The 20,820-nt window shown below is 37.9% G+C and overlaps 1 protein-coding gene across 2 annotated transcripts in view; it reads left to right on the forward strand.

Annotated features, from left to right (window-relative positions):
• Positions 1 to 20,820, forward strand: part of CSMD1 (CUB and Sushi multiple domains 1) — a 1,835,848-nt gene that overhangs the window by 314,989 nt on the left and 1,500,039 nt on the right. For both annotated transcript variants that reach the window (XM_044760557.2, XM_070499942.1), the window contains one exon: positions 14,723 to 14,939. In XM_044760557.2, coding sequence (XP_044616492.1) covers positions 14,723 to 14,939 — 217 coding nt within the window. The remainder of the gene's footprint in view (positions 1 to 14,722; positions 14,940 to 20,820) is intronic.

Below are 20,820 nucleotides of genomic sequence, written 5' to 3' on the forward strand. Positions count from 1 at the left end.
GTGTAGTGGTTAAGTTCGTGCACTCTGCTTCAATGGCCTGGGCTTCACCAGTTCGGATCCAGCATGTGGACCTACATACTGCTCATCAAGCCATGCTGTGGCAGCATCCCACATACGAAATAGAGGAAGATTGGCACAGATGTCAGCTCAGGGACAAATTTCCTCAAGCAAAAAGAGGAATATTGGCAACAGATGTTATCTCAGGGCCAATCTTCCTCACCAAAAAAACAAAAACAAAGCAAAAACAAAATCAAGCAATTATGTTTAAAGGGAGAGGAAAAAAACCTTTGTGCTCTCAAAGATCTAATTAGAAATCATAAAAATAAAAATACACACAAAGTCAACGACAGACTGTGCATTTTTTAAACTTAAGGCCACATGTTTGAAAGGACTGCAATTCTTTTTTGCCAAAGTACTGTGTGCAACGAATCCTAATCCTCCATGGAATTTCAATAGCATGCATGATTTCTTCAGAAACATCACAAAAACCAAGAAAATATAAGGAGCAAAAGCCAGGGCTTTGCTTTCTTGCCCACAGCAGAGAGCAAGTGAGAAGTTGAAAGACCATAAAAACGGAAGTAGATATGTGGGTAAAAATCAATGACAGCAGCAAATCCATGAATGGAGCTTTTGTTTCCATTGATATTCCATGGCTATTTAGCCAGGGTCTTCTGTCTTGTTTATACATATTCAGACATAACGTTGTCTCATCTAAGACATGAAAAAGTCTGATATAAATCAAGTTCTCACTAGTCTTATCTCTAATCAGTGGGGTGGTGTATATGAATAACACCCCCAGGAGTTGTGCAGTATACAACCTGCCTGTTGGCACATGGTATCCCCAATTTCACACCTAAAAACATTACTGAAATCCCAAACCCATTTTATGTATTAATTCATATAATAACTTCAGGTCAAAAGAGTTATTTAAGGAATAACTGTAAACTTTTATAAACTGTAACTAGAAATAGCTTTTTTGCTTTCTCAAATGCCCACCTTCAAGACAAACGAACCAAATCCAGCCTTCAGCTCAAATACACAAACACATTTTTTGTTTCTTTCTCAATTTACCTCATTACCTAGCTCCTCATAAAGAGCAGTAGGAACATTCTTTGGATTCAGAAGCTGCCCTTTGCTTCTGTAATACAATGTGTAACAGTCATTCTCTATAGAAAATAGAAGGAAGAAATAGTATATGGTTTCTAAATTGTGCCACGAGAGAATGAGCATCAGTCTTGACCTCCAAATAGCCTCGGTTCACCTCCCAGTTCCTCTGCTTTTTTGTATGTTTGACCTTGGACAGATCACTTAATGTCTTTAGTTTCCTCATCAATAAAAAGGAACGACAGTGCCTGTCTATCAAGATCATTGCCAAGGACTAGAGGAAGTATGGAAAGTGCTTGCCATATTAAATATTAAATATTGAATGATTCTTAGTAACAATATCCTTTATCAGATACAACAGTCAGCCCAGATTCTCTGCTCCCATATACTGAATGTTTACTATGAGCTGGGCACTGTGCTTAGTGCTCAGGGTGGAGCAAGAGATTCTCTGACAAAGGTATCTGCCCTCATATGGCTTCCATTCTAGAGTACTTACATCATTATGAAGAGATTTACGTAAAATAATAATGGGTAATCAAGAATGACTTTCTTTTTCCTAGTGCCCGGGCAGATACAGCAGTTGCAGTCCCCAAGAGTTAGGGCCAAGGGAAATAGGTGGCCACAGTATAGATAATAGGGTAATGGGACTTGGTACTCCACGTTCTGGTAGACTAAACATTAGTACTCAGAACTGCTGGATTCACTCCTGCCTGAAATCTATCTAGGTATATGGAAACAAATTCTTTTCACTTTGATGTTGTTACCACAGCAGACACGCATCCCTCCAGACCATCCATTAAATGTACATTTACCAGAGAAGAGGCACTTAACAGAAAGCAACGCGCCAGTCCTAGCCAAGCACTGAATCGGGGAAGTAGGCATCGTGATGTCTCAGTGCCATTGTAACGGGGGCGTTAGAGTAGAGCCTTTATCCCCACCAATTCTCTACCTAAAATCACGAAGACTGAGGAAAACGCAATTGTAAATGTCAAAAATCTGCTAAAAGATGAAACATGGTAGTATGTGAAGTCAGCCCTATAAATGGAGACGTCGATCATAGGTTCACATGTGTGGCATTATACAAAAATTTTGTTTCTCATCCAGGTGGATTCTAAATCCAAATATAGAACGCAACATCATTTTGTCAAGAGGTGAGGGAAGCAGTCTAATGGTGCACTTGAGTGTGTGTGTGTGTCTGTATATGTGTTTGTCTATGTATGTGTGTTTCCGTGTGTGTGTGTGTGAGAGAGAGAGAGAGTGAGAGAGAGAGAACCCACTGTTTTAGGCTCCTGGGGTGTGGATCCACTCACAGGTTTAATGGCGAAGGTAGCACCGAAGGCAAGGGAGTGAATAAGACCCTCCTAGAAGCCCCTGAGAATCTAGGTGGCCAAATAATTTCCACGGTGATTCACTTGGGTGAAATGGGAAAAAGAGACACACTAAATTGAGACCTGAAACATTTCAGTAGTCTTGTGGGGCCCAGTGATCTATTTGCCCAAAGAGACAAATGAATATAAATCTATTTTTTCTTTTTTTTTTTTTAAGTAAATTTAAGCAAAATTTGTTGAAGATCAATTCTTTCACATTAGGTCCATAAAATAACCCTTAAAATTCGACTTATCTTCTGTCTTAGCCACTCCTTCTGGATTGTATTAACAGAATGGAGGAAATCATTACATATTTATTTTTCATTTTTAAAATTTACTTGCTAAATTTGATGAGGTTAAAAAAAATACTTGTTCACGTTTCATCATGCTTTCAGTCTCTAAATCTGAAAATCTTCCATAACTACAAAGGACCTTATCCATTAACATTATCCTTTACTTCCTCTTAGACAGTTTACGTTAGCTTTTCAGGCAATAATAGATCAATGGTATTTTAGCATGGCTTTTTAACATTTCAATTTCTCTTTGGAGGTAAACTCTCACTAAACATTAAAACAGAACGTAATATTAGAATTTTAAAGTATGTCTTGCTGATCTAGACATTATTTTCTACTGTTCAAGAAAAAAGAAATAGAAGGTGGAATGGCGGGGACAATACATCTGCACAAAAGGGATTCACACAGAGGATGGATTGGCCCCACCGCTGACTGGGACTTGGAGCACCGGGAAGGAGGGAGCTGGTAGTGTCGTTTTATCGTTCTTAACAAGTAATGCTGGATTGACTGTAGAGCATCACGATTAAACTATCTCAGTTAACATCTTAGATTTTAAATGCTCTGTTTAAAGGAAACATCTTCCTACATCGATCACCACCATTAGCTTAAGACTGATTTCTACTTCTGTTGACTTCTCATGTATTAGAGCAGGAATATGAAATAACGTTATTTCAAATTTGGGAAACACCTGGATCCTACCCATCCATAATAATGTGTTTCATTGATGTGGGGATTTCATTAAAAGATAAAGAAATATCTGACATACAATTAAGAATGTTAGTCCTACGATCTATGGAGAGAGAGAATTATCGTAATTGACAGTGTGTGGTATGTTTCTATGAGAATAGTAGAATTGACTTCAGACTAACTTAGAGTATAGGAATACAGATTTGAAGTTTCTGGAAGAAAAGACTCAAATTTAGAGGATAGCCTATTTCAGGGAAAAAGTCATCTATTTAAGGAGCATTAGTGTGGGATCCAGGAACTACGATAAAGTAGGGCTTTGTTTGCTTATTTGTTTTGTGTTAATTTGATTTGTTTAGCCCTATAATCAACTTCATCATTCCAAAGCTATAAAGTCAAATAATTTGGCAATTACAATCCTCGTATTTAAAGTACCATAGTGTGCTCTGAGGGACCACAGGGGCAAGGTACCAAGCTGGCATGGGTGGCCACAGAGGCATCTTCTAGAAAGCAATGTCTATCCAGACATCTAAAGGATGAACAGGCTAGAGCCAGATAAAGGGTGAGGTCCCACCATTATCATTTTAGTTATAAAATTCTCTTAAAATCAGGAGACTCTGTAGTGAACTATCCCTTTTAAAAAGCAATAGTTGTCTTAGTCTGTTCAGGCTGCTATAACAAAGTGCCATAGACTGGGTGGCTTATAAACAACAGACATCTATTTCTCACAGTTCTGGAGGCTGGAAGTCCAAGAGTAAGTTACTAGCAGATTTGGTGTCTGGTGACTCCCCTCTCCCTGGTTCATAGACGGCTGTCTTCTCACTGTGTCCTCACATGGAGGAAGGGGCAAGGGAGCTCCCCGGGACCTTTTTCATAAGGGCACTAATCCCATCATGGGGGTTCTACCTTCATGATCTAAACATCTCCCAAAGACCCCACCTTCACATTGGGTCTTAAGTTTCAACACATGAATTTGGGGGGGACACGGTCAGTCTACAGCAATAGCAGCTTTTTTCCTTCCAGCTTCTACTTCTGTTCAACATGCTTTATCTCTAATCACTACAACAACCGTGCAAAACACGTATTATCCTCATTTCCCATCTGTAGTAACTAAGGCTAATATCAACCAGGTGACTTTTCAATCCTCAGTGCTCCATGCTGGAAATTAATCACATTTTTGTTTTGTTTGACCCAAAGCCCAGTGCTTTTTTGCCCCTACACTGTGCACAAAGTTCTTCCAGTTTGTCTCGTCAGAGTGGGTAGACATTGAGTGACTTTGCTGATATTAATGCAACAATGTCTCAGCCGGCGAATATATTACAGGACTGGAATTAACTAAAGTTCCCTCCCCTGGGAGCAACAGCTAAAGAGAGAACATTGACATCGTGTCCGTGTGGTTCCAGATATAACTCATCACTGCCTTACTTTGTTCTGAATTATGACCCCCTCCTAGAATGAAAAGGCGGAGATGCCAAGTTACAAAGGAGGATTTCCTAGGAGAAAAGTGAACTTCTACTAAAGCAGGGAATATTAAATTAGTCTAAGGAACTGTTGACAGTCAGGATTGAAATTATAGGATCCCTTTTCTTGGAATAAGAATGACAATACTACAGTGTGAACGTTCTAAATAATCACCTGCCTGGAGTATATGATTAAAGTTCCTTCCACCACCACTACCTCCTCACATATACCCAACTCAACCACAGGCTTCAGAAACTGAATACCGAGTGCAGACACTATCCTAGGAATGGCAGACGGGATCCTCACTCTAGGAAGGTTTGCATATTAGTTACAGAAACAGGTAAACAAGTAAACAGGATATTTTCACACAATAATAAATTCTACATGAAAATATAACAGGGTGCAGGATAGTGAGAAATGATGGAGAGGGGTTGCTGATCCAGATATGAGTGTCTGGGAAGAGCAAACTGCACTGTGACCTATACGAGACATGTCAGATGTGGGAAGATCTGGGGGAAGAGCATTCAGGGCAGATGTTTTGGCATGTGCAAAGGCCCTGAAATGGGGACAAGCTTGGAGTGTTTGAGGAAGGGAAAGGAGTTAAGCATGCCAAACCTGTGTGTGGTCGTGATATCAAACTTAAACACAATGAAGAAAGATTGGACCCTTTACATTTACACCGTCCAGTGAAAACTCTATTCTGTTTATAGGCAATAGAAATTGAGTATTTGTGGTTCATTTGATGCAAGGGCTACCTGTGTGACCTTGCTCATGGGCAGTGGAGTTATTAGGGAGGAACTGGTTCCTGGGCCCCGTCTCAGCCTCATGTGCCTCTGGCTTTCCGAGTTTTCTTCTGTGCTCCTGTTGTGAGTAATCTCCCCTAAGTGTTTGGGATTAAAACTAAACCAAGCACCCTAAGGCTGTCAGCTACAGTAGCTGATATTCAGCTGCTCTCGGTGCACTGAGAAATACAATGCTTTCAAGACTTCCTTCAGGGCATGCTGTTCCTGGAAAATGCCTGAAGACTTTAATTTTGAAACACCTTAATCAAAGTCCTAGGAAGGGCATTTTAAGTCATGATCCTTCTGCAATTAATCATTTTCCAAATAATGCAGACCCTGAAATAACTGATGAAACTGTAGAAGATAATGCAGAGCCGAAGTTAATGCATATTTGATTTGTTTACTGCTTCAGAAAGTGCTTATCTGATCATGGAACCTTCCACTTCCATCAGTGAAATTTGAGGCCTCCTGATACAGGAAATTCGGGATCCACTTAGAAGTATGTCATCCTCCTTAGTCATTAAAGAAAATGAAACTTTCAAGCGAAGATCACAGTGGGCTGTTTTCTTTTACTCTAGAGTTACTGCATAGTTCCATCCAATAGGAGTAGGCAATTTTCAGTCTTGTAGTAAACCTACAAGTGTGTGGTACAGTATTTCACAAAAAGATCACAATAGCAGAAGCTGTGGAGGTCAAAAATCTGGTTGTAAGGAAGTAAAGTTTTATTTGCATAGAAATTTGCATAATATACAAAAAGTATAAATTGTTGTCTTCATGGAATGGATACAGGGAATGAATGGAGACTGCTGCTGAGTATAACAAATATGTTTTAAAAAGTTTTCCTGGGGATCAGCCCTGTGGCCAAGTGGTTAAAGTTCCACACGCGCTCTGCTTCAGTGCCCTGGGTTCGTGGGTTCAGATCCCAGGTGCGGACCTACCCCACTCATCAGCCATAGTGTGGAGGCATCCTACATACAAAATAGAGGAAGATTGGCATGGTTGTTTGCTCAGGGCTAGTCTTCCTCAACCAAGAGAAGAGGAAGATAGGCAATGGATGTTAGCTCAGGGCTGTTGATGAAAATAATCCATAACCAATCTATAAATGAAAATTTGGGAGAATTTATTCTGAGCTAAAATGTGAGGACTATGTCCCTGGGCCTTTCTTCCCAAAGGAAGAAAGGGCACCAAAGAAGCAGGGTGTACAGAGAGGTTATATACCCCCAAAGAGGATGTTTCACATATGATTGAAATGTCCCTTTTACAGTAGTCGCAAGACTGCTCTGTCGGCACAGCCATAGATGGACACAGCAGGGTGGCAGGTCTGTTGTTTCAAGCTGGGTGGTCACAGGTGAGTGCAGCAATCAGTTCCTAGTCTAAAGAAAGATGCTTATCCTTAAGAAAATGCCAATGTTGGGGGAAGTTGCACCTTTATCTTAAGGCCATTTATTCTTGCCATAAGAAATGTTTAAAGCAGATATACAATGAATGCTCAATGGCCATGTCAGGCCCTTTTGGTAAAAACAAAGTCAGGCTGAATTAGGTTTACACCAAATGGCTTTCTCAAATACTCCAATATATCCTATTGCTTTCCATTTCTATTTGTCAGGGCGAATCCTCCTCACCAGAAAAAAAAAAAAATTCCTGAATTGCATTGTTTTCAAAATAAACCAGTGTGGTAATCTGGACTTGTTGCAAAGAGGCTATAAACCTGTTTATTTTTGATGTGTATCTCCAATGAGAGATACAGATATGATGATAATATAGCTTCTGTATTTACCAGCAAATCTATTCACCCTGGTAATGATCTCAGGCCAGAGAGTTGGAAGATGACTGCATATTTCCCAAATTTTCTCATCTCCAGATCCTTCCTCTGCAGCTCTGTCAATCATTTGTCATGTGACTTGTTTCCTTGTTGGAAGAACAGATTATCCTTCCTTTGCATGGCTTTCTTCTCATATTGAACAATATAGACCACATCCTCCTGGAGTCACTGAACCAAATCACACATCAAAACATCCCAGATGGCAAACTATTTGCTCTCAGAAAGGAGTTTTCTAGAGCAAAGGCATTCCTTCTCATAAATCTTCACCTGAATAAAAGCTATAACAGCCAGCAAAGCAAAACCTAAGCTACTACCTCCGTGAAGGGCTGTGTAGGAATTAATGAGATAGTGTGTGTAAAGTGCTTGCACGTGAGTTTTCAAATGTTATATCCACCTCCTTTACTTTCTAAGAATGGGTCATGAGATCCAGAATCTAGGGAAACCACCGTTTCATCCACTCATGGAATCTAGGAAGGCATTTGTTTATATATGCATTAATTCATCAAATGCTTACCACGAAGCAGATGAATCACAGATGAATCATCTCAGCAAATACTTTCTTCTAGGAAATGAAAGGTGTGTGCTAAGCAGTGGTACAAATTAGACAGCAAGAGCTTGGGAGACATGCAGACCCCAGTGGGGGAGGCTTCAGAGCAGGGATCTTATCTCACCTCGGAAATGACAAGGGCACAATGCCGGATTCTCAGTTGAGTGTTTCCAAGACTGACTTTCAAGGCACAATGAACGAACGAACCCTGCCTTTCCCAGAGGATGTTTCCCAGCCTCCAGCATGTGCTACTGTCCAACCATCATTAGCAATCCTGCTCTCCAGGACTCCGGGGTTTTTCCTGTGGTCTCCTTGTCGAGGCAGGGGCGATCTTGTGTAGCTTCTCAAAATAAAGAGCAGCATCAACAAAAAACAAATCATCAAAGCAAGCTGCATCCTACATTCTGTTCTGACTGGCTCTTGTTCATTCTGAGGACCAGCAAATTTATCATCCAAAAACAAATCACTCACGTATTATACATCAGATCGTCCAACTCCATTAATGTGTAGATTAGAGAAGCGTTCGGTAAGGAGATAGCAATGAGTATCTTTGGTAACTAGATTATGGTGACTTTTATGTTTTTAAATGATACTGTCTATTTTCTTTTTTTATTTTCTACAATGGGCATTGATTAGTTTTAAAAAAGTGCTGAGTTGGAGTTCCTAAATGTCTCGAGTGTCCCAATGTCAGTATCCTTCACTGTTTTATTGTGTGATGTAAGCTGTTCACTGTGACGTACATGGGAATTTGACGAGCATCCCTGAAGCAGAGGATGCACTGGGTTTTCCGTGACACTTGTCTCTGGGGACACAGCTGTGATTTTGTGGAACAAACACGAGGCTTTGGTGTCAGAAGACCCTGGTTTGTTTCTGAGAGACTGGACAACTCATTCCACTTCCATATGCATTTCCACATCTATAAAATCATGTGGTGGGACTGTGGTCCTGGCCAACTAAGATTATGTGTGAAAATGTGTTTTGAAAACAGTGCCTCACCCCAAAAGTAAAAGCCGCAATTAAAATGACTCCTGGTGAACCCTATATATTCAAAGTCATGGTATTGAGGACCCATAAAGTGGGTAGAAATCTTTATTAAATTGACGCCATATGAGTCCTTATACAGAACATTCTGTTGATTACCTCAGATATGAGGCAAGTATTTCATAAGGTAGAATTTAAATGTGAGATGATTTAAATACCAATTCCTCTTTTCCTCCAGCTTTGCTGAGATATAACTTATATAAAATATTGTCAAACAACAATTTCTTAAAATTATAGCATGTGTTGAAATTTTTCTGTTAGTGCTTTGTTGAAATTACAGCAAGTGAAATCTTATTATTGTGGACAATTCTGTGTGTATGGTTTCTGTGTAATGCATATTTATGGTATACATGCAATTTATATGTGTATATACATATATACTTCCTTTTTCTCTCTTAGACATTGATGTTTGATTTCAAGGTAACTTTCAGCATCAGTACTTGAAGAAAGGACCCCATCAGACATCTTTTTGGAAGAACAGTAATTACTGAGTTTTCAATCCTGTAACAAACAACGTAATTTTCAATAAAAGATTAACATGATCACTGAAACACTGCAGATTATTTCACTGACCTTAGGAAATATAATTTATAAGTGTACTTACAATAGATTCCTGCAAAGCAATATGTTAATGTAAGATTATATTTACAGTATTAAAAAATTTGTCCATTACAATTGTTTTGCAGTTAAAATAATATGCTTATTTAAAGCTGTGTTTAAGACCGTCATTGATATCAAGCATAGATTTAAGCTACTTAAAAAGAAAACATTTGTAGAATATTTGAGAGTTCTCTGTGGCAAGCAAGTGCCAATTAAAGGATAAGAACTAAGGCGAAAAATCATATAAGAGAGAAGAGTGAAAATCTTTGCTGCAACATTTGAGGAAAAACCCCAACCTTGGCATTTGCTGGTGGTGGGACTATAGGCAATCCCATACTCTATCCTTATGTGGAAATGCATGCAAATTCTGAAAATGTGTACAGATGTCGTATATAATCTATATACATTCATCCAATAACTTTATTTTATTCGACTAAAAGTACTTCTTAACATTGAGGCAATCTTTATTTCAGATAACATGATGCCTATATTACTTTCTGGTACCAATGAAGAATGTAAGCTACAAGTTATTTGTATTCATTAATCATAATCACTTTACATCTTGGGATTTCCATTTGGGGAATAATTTTAGTTTAATTATAAATGGTGTCAGCCATTATTTTTGTGAGTGTGTTAGGAACCATGAACCTTATATAAATCCTAATGATGCTGAGATCCGTAGCTTTAAAGTAGTTATTATTGAGGAGGCATCCTTCAATTCATTATTAGCATAGATTTTGAGTTAATACTGCTTACTCCGAGGAACCTAGTCAATACCATTGTAGTACTATTGCTTTCGTGTGGATCATTTGTTTAAAGAAAAAGTTGAGGTATTTTCATGGGTCTGGAAGTACCAACGACATTGCTGGCAAATTCGCATTTCCCTATTTGTGAACAAAAGTTTCAAAGTGGGGTTGTTGCTGCTTCTACAAAGAAAGACCAAAGAAATTAGGGTTGGTTTTTTTTTCCCCTTTAGCACAAAATGCTATTTCCTTACACCTCCAAGACAGGCGCTGGACCAGGGGCGAAAGTGATCAGGCTGCAGAGTGGTTTCCACTTTATGATCCATTTGTCTCTTTCCAAGTTTAGAAAAATCCCTCTCTGATTCTGAATCTCCAGCTGCCTCTAATCATTGTTTTTCTATTGTGTTGCCCTTTTCTTGTTGCTTTGCAAGGTTTATTCATTGTATGATGAATATGTCATTTGTTGAATATATGTATTGCAAATACATCCTATTTTTTGGATTTCCTTTTTCCTTTGATGATTATCACTTTTTATGTCCTCTTTAAGAAATCTTTGCTTACCATAGAGTTAGAAAGATGTTTTCATGTTGTTTCCTTCAGGAAGCATTATTGTTTTACCTTTTATGTTTGGGTCTGCAATTCATTCGGAATTAATGTTAGTATATATACGGGGGAGGTATCATGAATTATTTTTCCCATTTGGATATCCAGTTGGCCCAGCACAGTCTACTGAAAAGACTATCATTTTTCCTGTGTACTACAGTACCACCTTTGTCATAAATCTAGTGTCTGTATTGCTGTAAATTTGTTTAGGGACTTTCCATTCTGTTCCATTGGCTTTTTATCTAGGATTGTACCCATTAAACACTGTCTGATTACTGTAGCTTTATCATAAGATGTGATATTAAGTAGTATAAGATCTCCAGTTTTGTTCACCTTCTAGATTGTCTTGGGTATTCTTGGCCCAGACCAACTTCATCAGAATCTACCTCAGGCATAGATACTTCAAAAACTCCTCCCTTGATTGCAACATGCAGCCAACCTCGAGAATCACTTGTCTAAGAACTTTTGAACAATTCTCAAAGTTTCTCACAGGGCCTGTGGAATTGTGATTCATTCTGCAAAATGTACTGTACTAATTGGTACCCAAATGCAGCCCAAATGTTATTCCTTGGAGAAAATCTTAACATCTGATAATCTAGTTCACCATGATGGGTCTATAATAGTAACTACTTTCCAGCTGACACTTATTCTGTTAAATTTATTTTTCTTTCCTCCAATTTATAATCAAGTCTTCACTTTTTGATTTACTGTGAAGCAAGAATTTCTAGATAAACCAGAAAAGCTATTTTCTTTAAAGACCTTTCAAAACCCCACAGCTTTAATATCTACTTGTTACAGTGTTATTGTTAGATTTAAATTTAGTGGAAAATGGGCTTCTTATTAGTTCTTTGGTTTTAAACTCATAAATCCCTTTCATTAAAGCTTTTTTATTAAGATTTAGCAAACTCCCACAAGCATTTGATAATACTACTGTGAAAGATTTGAGCTCTCTGAGAGCTACTATTGGGATTCTTTTTTTCAAAGTGTAAAATGTAGTTGGAAATAATTTTATGTTTGCGATTCAACAATAAAAGCTGGGATAATACTTGTGTTCAAGTACTTACACTACATGCAATAATCTGAGTGTGCCCAGGTCCCTCAAAACTTTCTTAATATTCTTAGTGTCAAAACGTTTAAATACATTTAAACATAGTGATGGAAGTGGCCAGATTAAGAAGGAATGAAACACAGCAGACGGTTTTCAGGAGCTACTTAATAGCTAACCTCAGACAAATTAAGTGTTGGAACAATTTGATAGGAGTTATTTTGTTCTCATACATGTCAGTAATGTTTACAGTTAAAATAATTAAGGCGCGTTCACTAGGTCAGGTCAAGAAATCTCTCTGTCCTGCTCTTTGCCTCTGCTGTTACTCATTCAGTCTGGTTGACTCACCAGAGCCAGGGCAGGCACACTGTGAGAGGTAACCAAACAGAAAACGTTTAAAGAAGGCAGGGAGCAAATTAGCAAGTCACTGAAGGCTTATCTACAAGAAGTAGGGACACTTCCTGGGAAGGGGAGAGGGGAGAAACAGTAAATAGGGAATCATGGAGCCTAAGTTGGTAGCTCAAGGATGAGGAGTGACAGAAAGGAGATGGACTGGTGAGGTTGGGTAGGGAGGGGTCCCCCAGTTTGTCTAGCGGTAGGAACGCAATTGATGAGTCAGGTATGTGGCTGTTACTAATCCCCTAGATGCTCTTCTTTCAGCAGAGGGTCCTTGTAGGAATCCTAGGTCTGCAATTTACAAAAAAGCTGCTTTCCTAACTGCCTTTAAAATCTGAGCATCAACACAGAAGCCCAATATTAGAGTCAATTCCACACAATCTTGAAGAGCCATGCCAGCCTGGAAGCAGCCCTTGGGAACACCTCCCGACTTGCTCAGTTGCTGAAGATGGCTTTATGGTACTCAATTCTTCCCCCCATCTTTTTGCCATTGGCATGTTATTTGGTTTTTGCACCCAATTCCACCATGATGTTGGGGGTGGAGGTTCCCTACACCAGCCAACAAGCAATGTTCAGGACGCAGGCTGGGTGTCCTACAATTCACCTCAATTCTTACACTATCTACCTGAAAATGGCATCAGATTCTACAGGTAAAGGGCTCAGCACTCAGGTGCCAGTTGCAAGCCCAGGTTGTTACCTGTGCTTCTGACTGAGCAGCTACACATTGGAGGTTCCAAAGACCCCCTCCAACTCAGGATGCCAGTTACAAATCCATGTTGTTACCTATACATCTGATCAACTGACCACAAATTAGAGGTTCCCACAAGCCCCTCTTTGGGTTCAACTAATTTGCTAGAGTGGCTCACAGAACTCAGAAACCCCATTGAGTCATTAGATTACTGGTTTATTACAAAGGATATTAAAGGATACAAATCAACAGCCAGACGAAGAGATGCATAGGGTAAGGAATGGGGAAAGGGCCCCACTCTCTCAACTCCTCCACATGTTCAGCAACCCAGAAGCTCCAAATCCTCCCTTTTGGAGTTTTATAAAGATTTCATTACATAGTCACGATGGATTAAATCATTGGCCATTGGCAACCAATTCAACCTCTAGCCCCTCTCTCCACTCTTCCCCTCCAAAGGGCTTGGAATCAAAGTTCCAACTCTCTAATCACAAGGTGTGGTCACTTCATTAACATAACAAAAGACACCCTGTTTTGCTCTCATCCATTAAGAAATTCCAAGGGTTTTAGGAGCTCTGTGCCAAAGTGGACAAAGACTAAATATACGTTTCTTACTATAAATCACAACATCACACGTGTTGATTTTGAACACTACGAGGAATCCTAATTCCACCTCTAAGGGAAGTTAGAATGAAGGGTGAGCAAAGTGTGGGATATTCTGGAAACATGCTTAGGGAAGCCTAAGCATGTCTTGCCCATTCCTGACTGAGCGTTTTCTTAAATGGCACCCATCATTTGGATATGCATCTCCCTTCTCCTCCATCCAGTTAACCTCACCCAAGTAAATAAAAAGACATTGATAGAGGGAGGCCCCTTATTTTGCTGGCCTGCTCCTTAATTTTTGCATAATTTAATTTCTCTTGTTTTGTACTTCTTATTTTCAACTGGATAAGATTTCTGTGGTTTTGTTCTATTCTTCAGCTTTGTGGGACTTTAGCCAGTGTAGGTACAAATGGATAGTTTGAATATTTAGCATTATTTCCCCTAACTATTTGTGTCACCTCAAATTGCAGCCATTTGGATGTATTAACACATGTGCGTATACAGTTTTATAAAGGTTATTTTATCCGTCAATTTAGTTTCCCCCAACAAGAAATTTATGGGCAAAGTGTTTCAGCATGATACTATGCAGATAATCAGCACTAGATTTGTTTCCCAAATATGGCAGTCGGATGTTGCTAATGCTGTATTTGAAAATCACAGAAAAATTTTCCCCAAATTTCTAAGAGTTCCCCAATGTTGTATCACCTTCTCTTCTTCTTTATCTTCTTCTTTTTCTTCTTCTTCTTCTTTTTTTTTTTCTTTTTGTTTATTCTCTATCTTTTAGCACTGGAGAACATTGTTGCAGTTTACCATTCAATATTTGTACATGAAGGATCACAAAATAAGTCATTATAAAAATAGGCCAAAATACTTAGAAAATTTTAAAAATTACAGATTAAAGATAGGCCAAAATAATCTGTTGTTTTTTGTGTATTTTCTTTTTCAGGTCAGAACTGTGGAGGCCTAGTCCAGGGTCCTAATGGCACCATAGAGAGCCCAGGGTTTCCCCACGGTTATCCAAACTACGCTAACTGCACCTGGATCATTATCACAGGAGAGCGCAATCGGATACAACTGTCATTTCACACCTTTGCTCTTGAAGAAGATTTTGATATTTTATCGGTTTACGATGGACAGCTCCAACAAGGGAACTTGAAAGTGAGGTAAAGTATTGGTTCTTCATATGACAACTTACGTAGCACTGTTTGACTTACTGAGATTCTGAAACTTAACTGGAATTAATATTTGAATTTAGTTATCAGAAAATAAGATTGTAGTTACTATAAAGAAAAAGTAAAGACCGTAGATTTGTGCAGAATTTTTTCCCTACTTAAAAAACATAACTTCTTATTGAAAGCAATCATTGACTTCATGTAAAGACATCAAATCGTTCAAGATCTGTACAACAGTGTTGTCAAGGTAATTTAGGTAAAGTGAAAATACACCATTGTTTTTAAGCAACTGTAGATTTGAGAGAAAAAGCACAAAGAAATGCATGAGTGCAATTTAGAGAACAACAAAAGGAACTATATTGTTAGAGAATATAGTCAACAAAAAGAACATTGGAGGCGGGGGTAAAAACGTGAAAGAATACAGTAGTCTTTGGAGACTTTTTGGTTTACGTGATCATAATATATTCTATTCCTCATCAGTTTTCTCTTTTGATCTGATTTTTTACTATGGAGCAAGAAAAATATTTCCTGGGATAATTTTAAGTTATGTTTTTTATTTATCAACAAGAAAAAAAATATTGTATCTGTTCAATTATATCCACTTTTTTCTAATTTGGCAAAGGGAAAGGAATATGCCTTTCAAAGAAATTGGTTTTCCTAACTAAATTGATGAACATATTTAAATATATACCTATATGGCAAATAAAGCTTTTTTCTCTGGGTTTAAAATTCTGCATTAATTAGAAATTAACTTTGTTGACTATACAAAGTCTTTTAGAAAAATTGACAGTAGCCAGAAAGAATTGTACTGCTTAGGTAAATAAAATGGTATTGATGCTAATGTTAGCAATAATACACAAAAATCATAAACTTTATTCATGATTTTGTGGATTGAGAAAAAAATCTCTACAAAAATATATAATTATATTTCTACGTCTAGTTAATATATTAATATATATTAACTATATAGTTAATATGTTAAATATGTAATATTAATATATTTAAAATATATTTTATTTGCATTTTATTTATGCATTATAAAATATAAAACACCTTCTAGTTTTTTCTGGGTCATCCACAATATCTATTGTCTGTTTTTAGAAACACTTTCCCATTTTCCCTTTCTGTCATTATTGCACACATCTCTCTCCTTTCTGAATCAGTTCCCTAGACTTTCTTTCTCCTTGTCTAACGCGTATGGTCCTGCTTTTGGATGTTTGAACAAAGTATCTACATATACAGTCGTTTCTGATTTGATGCAAAATTTCTTCTCCTCTTTCCTGTTCTTCTAAATATTAGTTATTTATTAATTTTTATTCCAAATTATTGAAGCTACTAGGGAATAGTGTTATGTTGTAATTAGAAAAAGAATTTTAATCAAAACTGAAAAGAGGTATGGCAAAAAAAATGAAACAGTGAATCCAATTTGTTCAAATATTAAGGCATATGACTCTGTGTTAAAAGTTATTCTTTCTCTCTCCATCAAAAAAATGCCTACTAAATATGTACTCTTAAAAAATACTTCTCTGTCAATATTTTCATTTCCTATAATTCTATTATAACTCCTATAATTCTATCCTCTTCTAAAGGAAACCTGTCTTAAATGTTAATTTGACCAACTACCTGTCTTTAAACAATTTACCATCGTCTTATGTTCTTCTGGTGATATTGTAATTACTTTATATGTTAATAACTATAAAGTTTAGAAAACAGTATTCTTGCCAATATTCAAATATTGCATATTTTCAACATTATAACAGGATCAGCAGTGGAAATATTAAGGTGAGAACAATGAGAGTCATTGTATTTTATTTCGAGGTTCCAATGTATAGCATATGAGTTGATATCTGTGTCTCAAAAAGCTTTATACATCCTAGTGAGTTATACGTATGACATCATGATGCTTTTCCTCAGATATTTTTACTAGAGAAAGCAAAGAAGGCTGATAAGAACAGACTGCTCAGGTTCACATAAATTACTCAGTTACCCACAATTTTTCATTTGAGAAGGAAAACAAATATGTCATATCTCTGCCTGTTTCTTGTCCTAAAGATAACAAAGATGCTTTCATTTCTATATTAAATTATATAATTCCTCCTCCTATCTCCACACTTAGAATGGCTTTCTGAGTGGACATTCTATGAGGGTATGGTAACTATTCTGGGGACAGGAGTCACTATTTTAGGTATTATAACACAAATGGGCAAAACAGAAACAGAATTCCACTAACAACTGCTAAGTGCTATGAGTCTTTACTCATATAAAATTTTGAATAAAAATAATGGAAATAGGAATATGAGTAGTGTTAGGGCGAACTCATGAGAAGGTGGCAACATTTCGATGTTAGTTGATGGGCAAAGTAACTATAATTAGAATCAAATTCTAATTATTGGGGAGGATTTGAATGCTATTTGTTTTCCATTCTATCTTGGAACAGTTGTTTATTTCTCAAATACAATTAACTGACAACACTTATAACAGTTCTGGAATTCAAACTAAGAATACTTGCGTGAGACAATGATATATGAGCTGCGGATCGACTGAGTTGTCACTAAAGTTATTACTTAGAGCTGTCATGTTCTGTTGTTTTACTGCTGCACAAAAGCTGTTTCTAGTGGTTCAAAATGTGCACTAAAAAAAATTAACAGTTGGTTTGTGAAACAACATGAGCATTTTATTATAAAGAAATCTCCTTTGTTTAACCACAATGAAGAATTTTTTCTAAATAACATAAGATTTAGATTTAATCCCCAAGTAACAGAACATAGGATTTTTGATGTGTACATTGTAACCTGAAATTTTGGGAAAAATATATTATTTACTCTATTTAAAAAGGCATCTTTAAGGGCCAGCCCAGTGGCGTAATGGTTAAGTTTGTGCACTCCGCTTCAGTGGCCTGAGATTCACAGATTTGGATCCCGGGCGCAGACCTAGCACCACATGTGAAACCACGCTGTGGCAGCATCCCACATAAAAGAGAGGAAGACTGGCACAGATTTAGCTCAGCAATAATCTTCCTCAAGAAATAAGAGGAAGATTGGCAATAGATGTTAGCTCATAATACAAATACACAAATGCATATAGGATTTGTGCCTCCCTCAGTAAATTCAATTTCAACATGTAGCTATTGAGAGGTAAATTAAGACTTCTCTTAAGCGTCAGAGAAAAGATTTGCCAAAATTAGAAATAGAAATCTGCTCTTTATCCAGAATTAAAACTGATTTTTATGAGCTGTCTTATTATTGCTATTTTTTAAATCTCTGGCCTTTATTGACTCTGCACCTTCTCTTGTTTCTCAAATCTCCACGGAGGTCCAACCACATAGTCATACAATCCTACACTTTTTATTGTGCAGTCTAACTTCATGATCCACAGCCTGTTTTGATCCTCACAGAAAATGCTCCAAGAAGGCCCCTATTTTTCATAGGTTGGCCAATACACTGATACGATGACATTCCTGCCCCCAGCCCATCCCTTCTAATCCTGAAACATTGGCAGCAGTCCTGTCCTTATCTATATTGCCAGTGACATGAACATTTCTAGTAAACATGATCCTGATATTCAAGAAACTCTGCAATCTGACTCCAAACTGCATTCCTGGCCTTTAGTCTCTTCTGTTTATTCTCTCTGTATCTCAGTCCGTCCGGGCTGCTATAACAGAAAGCCATAGACCATGTGGCTTGTGAACAATAGACATTTAATTCTCATAGTTCAGAGGCTGGAATTCCAAGATCAAGGTGCCGGCAAATTCAGTGTCTGATGAGAGCCTGCTTCTTGGTTCGTAGACGGCCCACTTCTCGCAGTGTCCTTGCCTGGCAGAAGGGGTAAGGGAGCTCTCTGGGGTCTCTCTTCTTAAGGGCATTAATCTCATTCACGAGGGCTCCACTCGAATGAGTTAATCACCTCCCCAAGAGCCCCCTCTTCAAATACCATCACATTGGGGGTTTGGATTTCGACATATGAATTTGGTGGCAGGGGACACATTCAGTCTATAGCGATACGGGAGTTTTCTTACTTAGTTGAAAGAACTGTGGGTTATTCCTTGACGTGACCTTATACAAGAACATATTTATCATCTCTACTTCCTCATCCCTCCCTCTGCCCAGCTAAATGATATCCAACTTTCAGAATTCATTTCACATTATATTTATTACAGGAAATTTTCCCTGTGCACCCCATTAAAAAACAGCCCCCAAGAACTCCTTTAGCAGTTGCACTGAACCGAGACCTTGAAGCACGTGCTCCTTTGAAATCACACTGTCTCTGAAGTGGCCTCTTCTTGGAGTTTGTATGTCTTTGTGTTCTAGGATGTTAAATAGAATATACATCCTCTGAAGCCAAGAAATGTGCCATGAGTGTATATTCTCTAGTGATGACTTTAGATATGTTGACTCTAAAACAGTCAACAAATCTTCATGGGGCAATTTTGAATTAAAATATTCCTGATTCGGGGCCACTCATCACTGTCCTCTGTGTATATAACCCAACACGACTCAATATAACTCTCCTCTGGATGAGCATGAGTTTGTCCAACACAGTGACGGCTGTCCAGTCAATGTTCTCTAAATTTGAAGTAGTCTTGATTTGTCCCCAAACCAGAAAATAATGGAAGTTGACATCAATTTCCAATTGTCATAACATTATAATATCAAACTTTGAAATCTCATTGGAACCTCAAAAAGTGAACTTATGAAGGAAAATTGTACCATGCAAATGCGGAAAATCAGTATATATTACTCCATGATTATTTAGAGCACAAGGCCTAGGAAAATCACTTGTACAATTATCTTGACTCTCTCTCCCTCTCTGAATTTTACAAGATTACCGCTAATTTTTTGCAATGATGGTAATGAAGAGGTTTGAGATGACTGTGATAGGGCCATTAAAATCAGGAAATCATGAATAAGTATTTCTAACATATCACAGTTTTCCCAATTATTTTTTTTCTAAACTCTAATAATGTGTTTGAATGCATCAAACATTAACTAAGAAACCTGTATAATATTAACTATGTCTGATGATGTTTAGAACTTGAGAACTTTTAAGGGCTAGCAAGGGGGTTTGGTTGCATTCAGACTGTATTAGACTAGAGATGCAGCAATGTTTAAATTCTGCCTTCCTGTCCTCCATTGCCAGTATGAGGTCTTGAGGCAGCCATTCACAGATCGATAGTTGGATAAAAATCAAAGCATCATTTTTATGTTTAGCTTGTCTGGTGACTAATGCCCCAATTAAGACTCTGATAAATGTAGGGTAAAGTGTGTGTAAAAGCTTCTATAGGGACCGGAGCCTCATACTAACACCAAACACATATCTTGACCTCTTATTATGTTTGGCCAAGCACAAGGTCAGGGACAGAATGGAATAACCAGCATGACAAGACCAGCCCATGGTGATGGAGGACCCCAGAGAAATGAGCCTTGTGGCCTGAGTGAGGGAGCATTAGAAGAGCCCACTGTACAGAGGGGATGTCTCAGGCTGTCAAAGCCGGGTAGCCCAACCAGTGCTTAAGTGTCTGATTAAACAGGTTCTCATGCCTCATTGAGGACACCGCAGAAGAGTTGAGGGGGACAGTGGCAGTGTTTGGTCCTCGCTTGTTAATCTATCACCTTCCCCTAATTATGCAAATTTGTCAGCCATGTTCATTGTTCTACACACATATTTTAAGATGTTGAAATAAAAAATAATTTTGTTTAATACATCTTCCAAATATCCTTTCCAAACATAGGCTTTAAATTATATCAGTGTTTCTCAACTACGGGTGATTTCATGCCCCCGGGGACATTTGGCAATATCTGGAGACACTTTTGATTGTCACAAGTGGGTGGGGGCACTACCAGAATGTGGCAGGTACAATAAAGAGATGTGGATA

Source organism: Equus asinus, chromosome 27 (assembly GCF_041296235.1).
Source record: "Equus asinus isolate D_3611 breed Donkey chromosome 27, EquAss-T2T_v2, whole genome shotgun sequence".
NCBI lineage: Eukaryota > Metazoa > Chordata > Mammalia > Perissodactyla > Equidae > Equus > Equus asinus.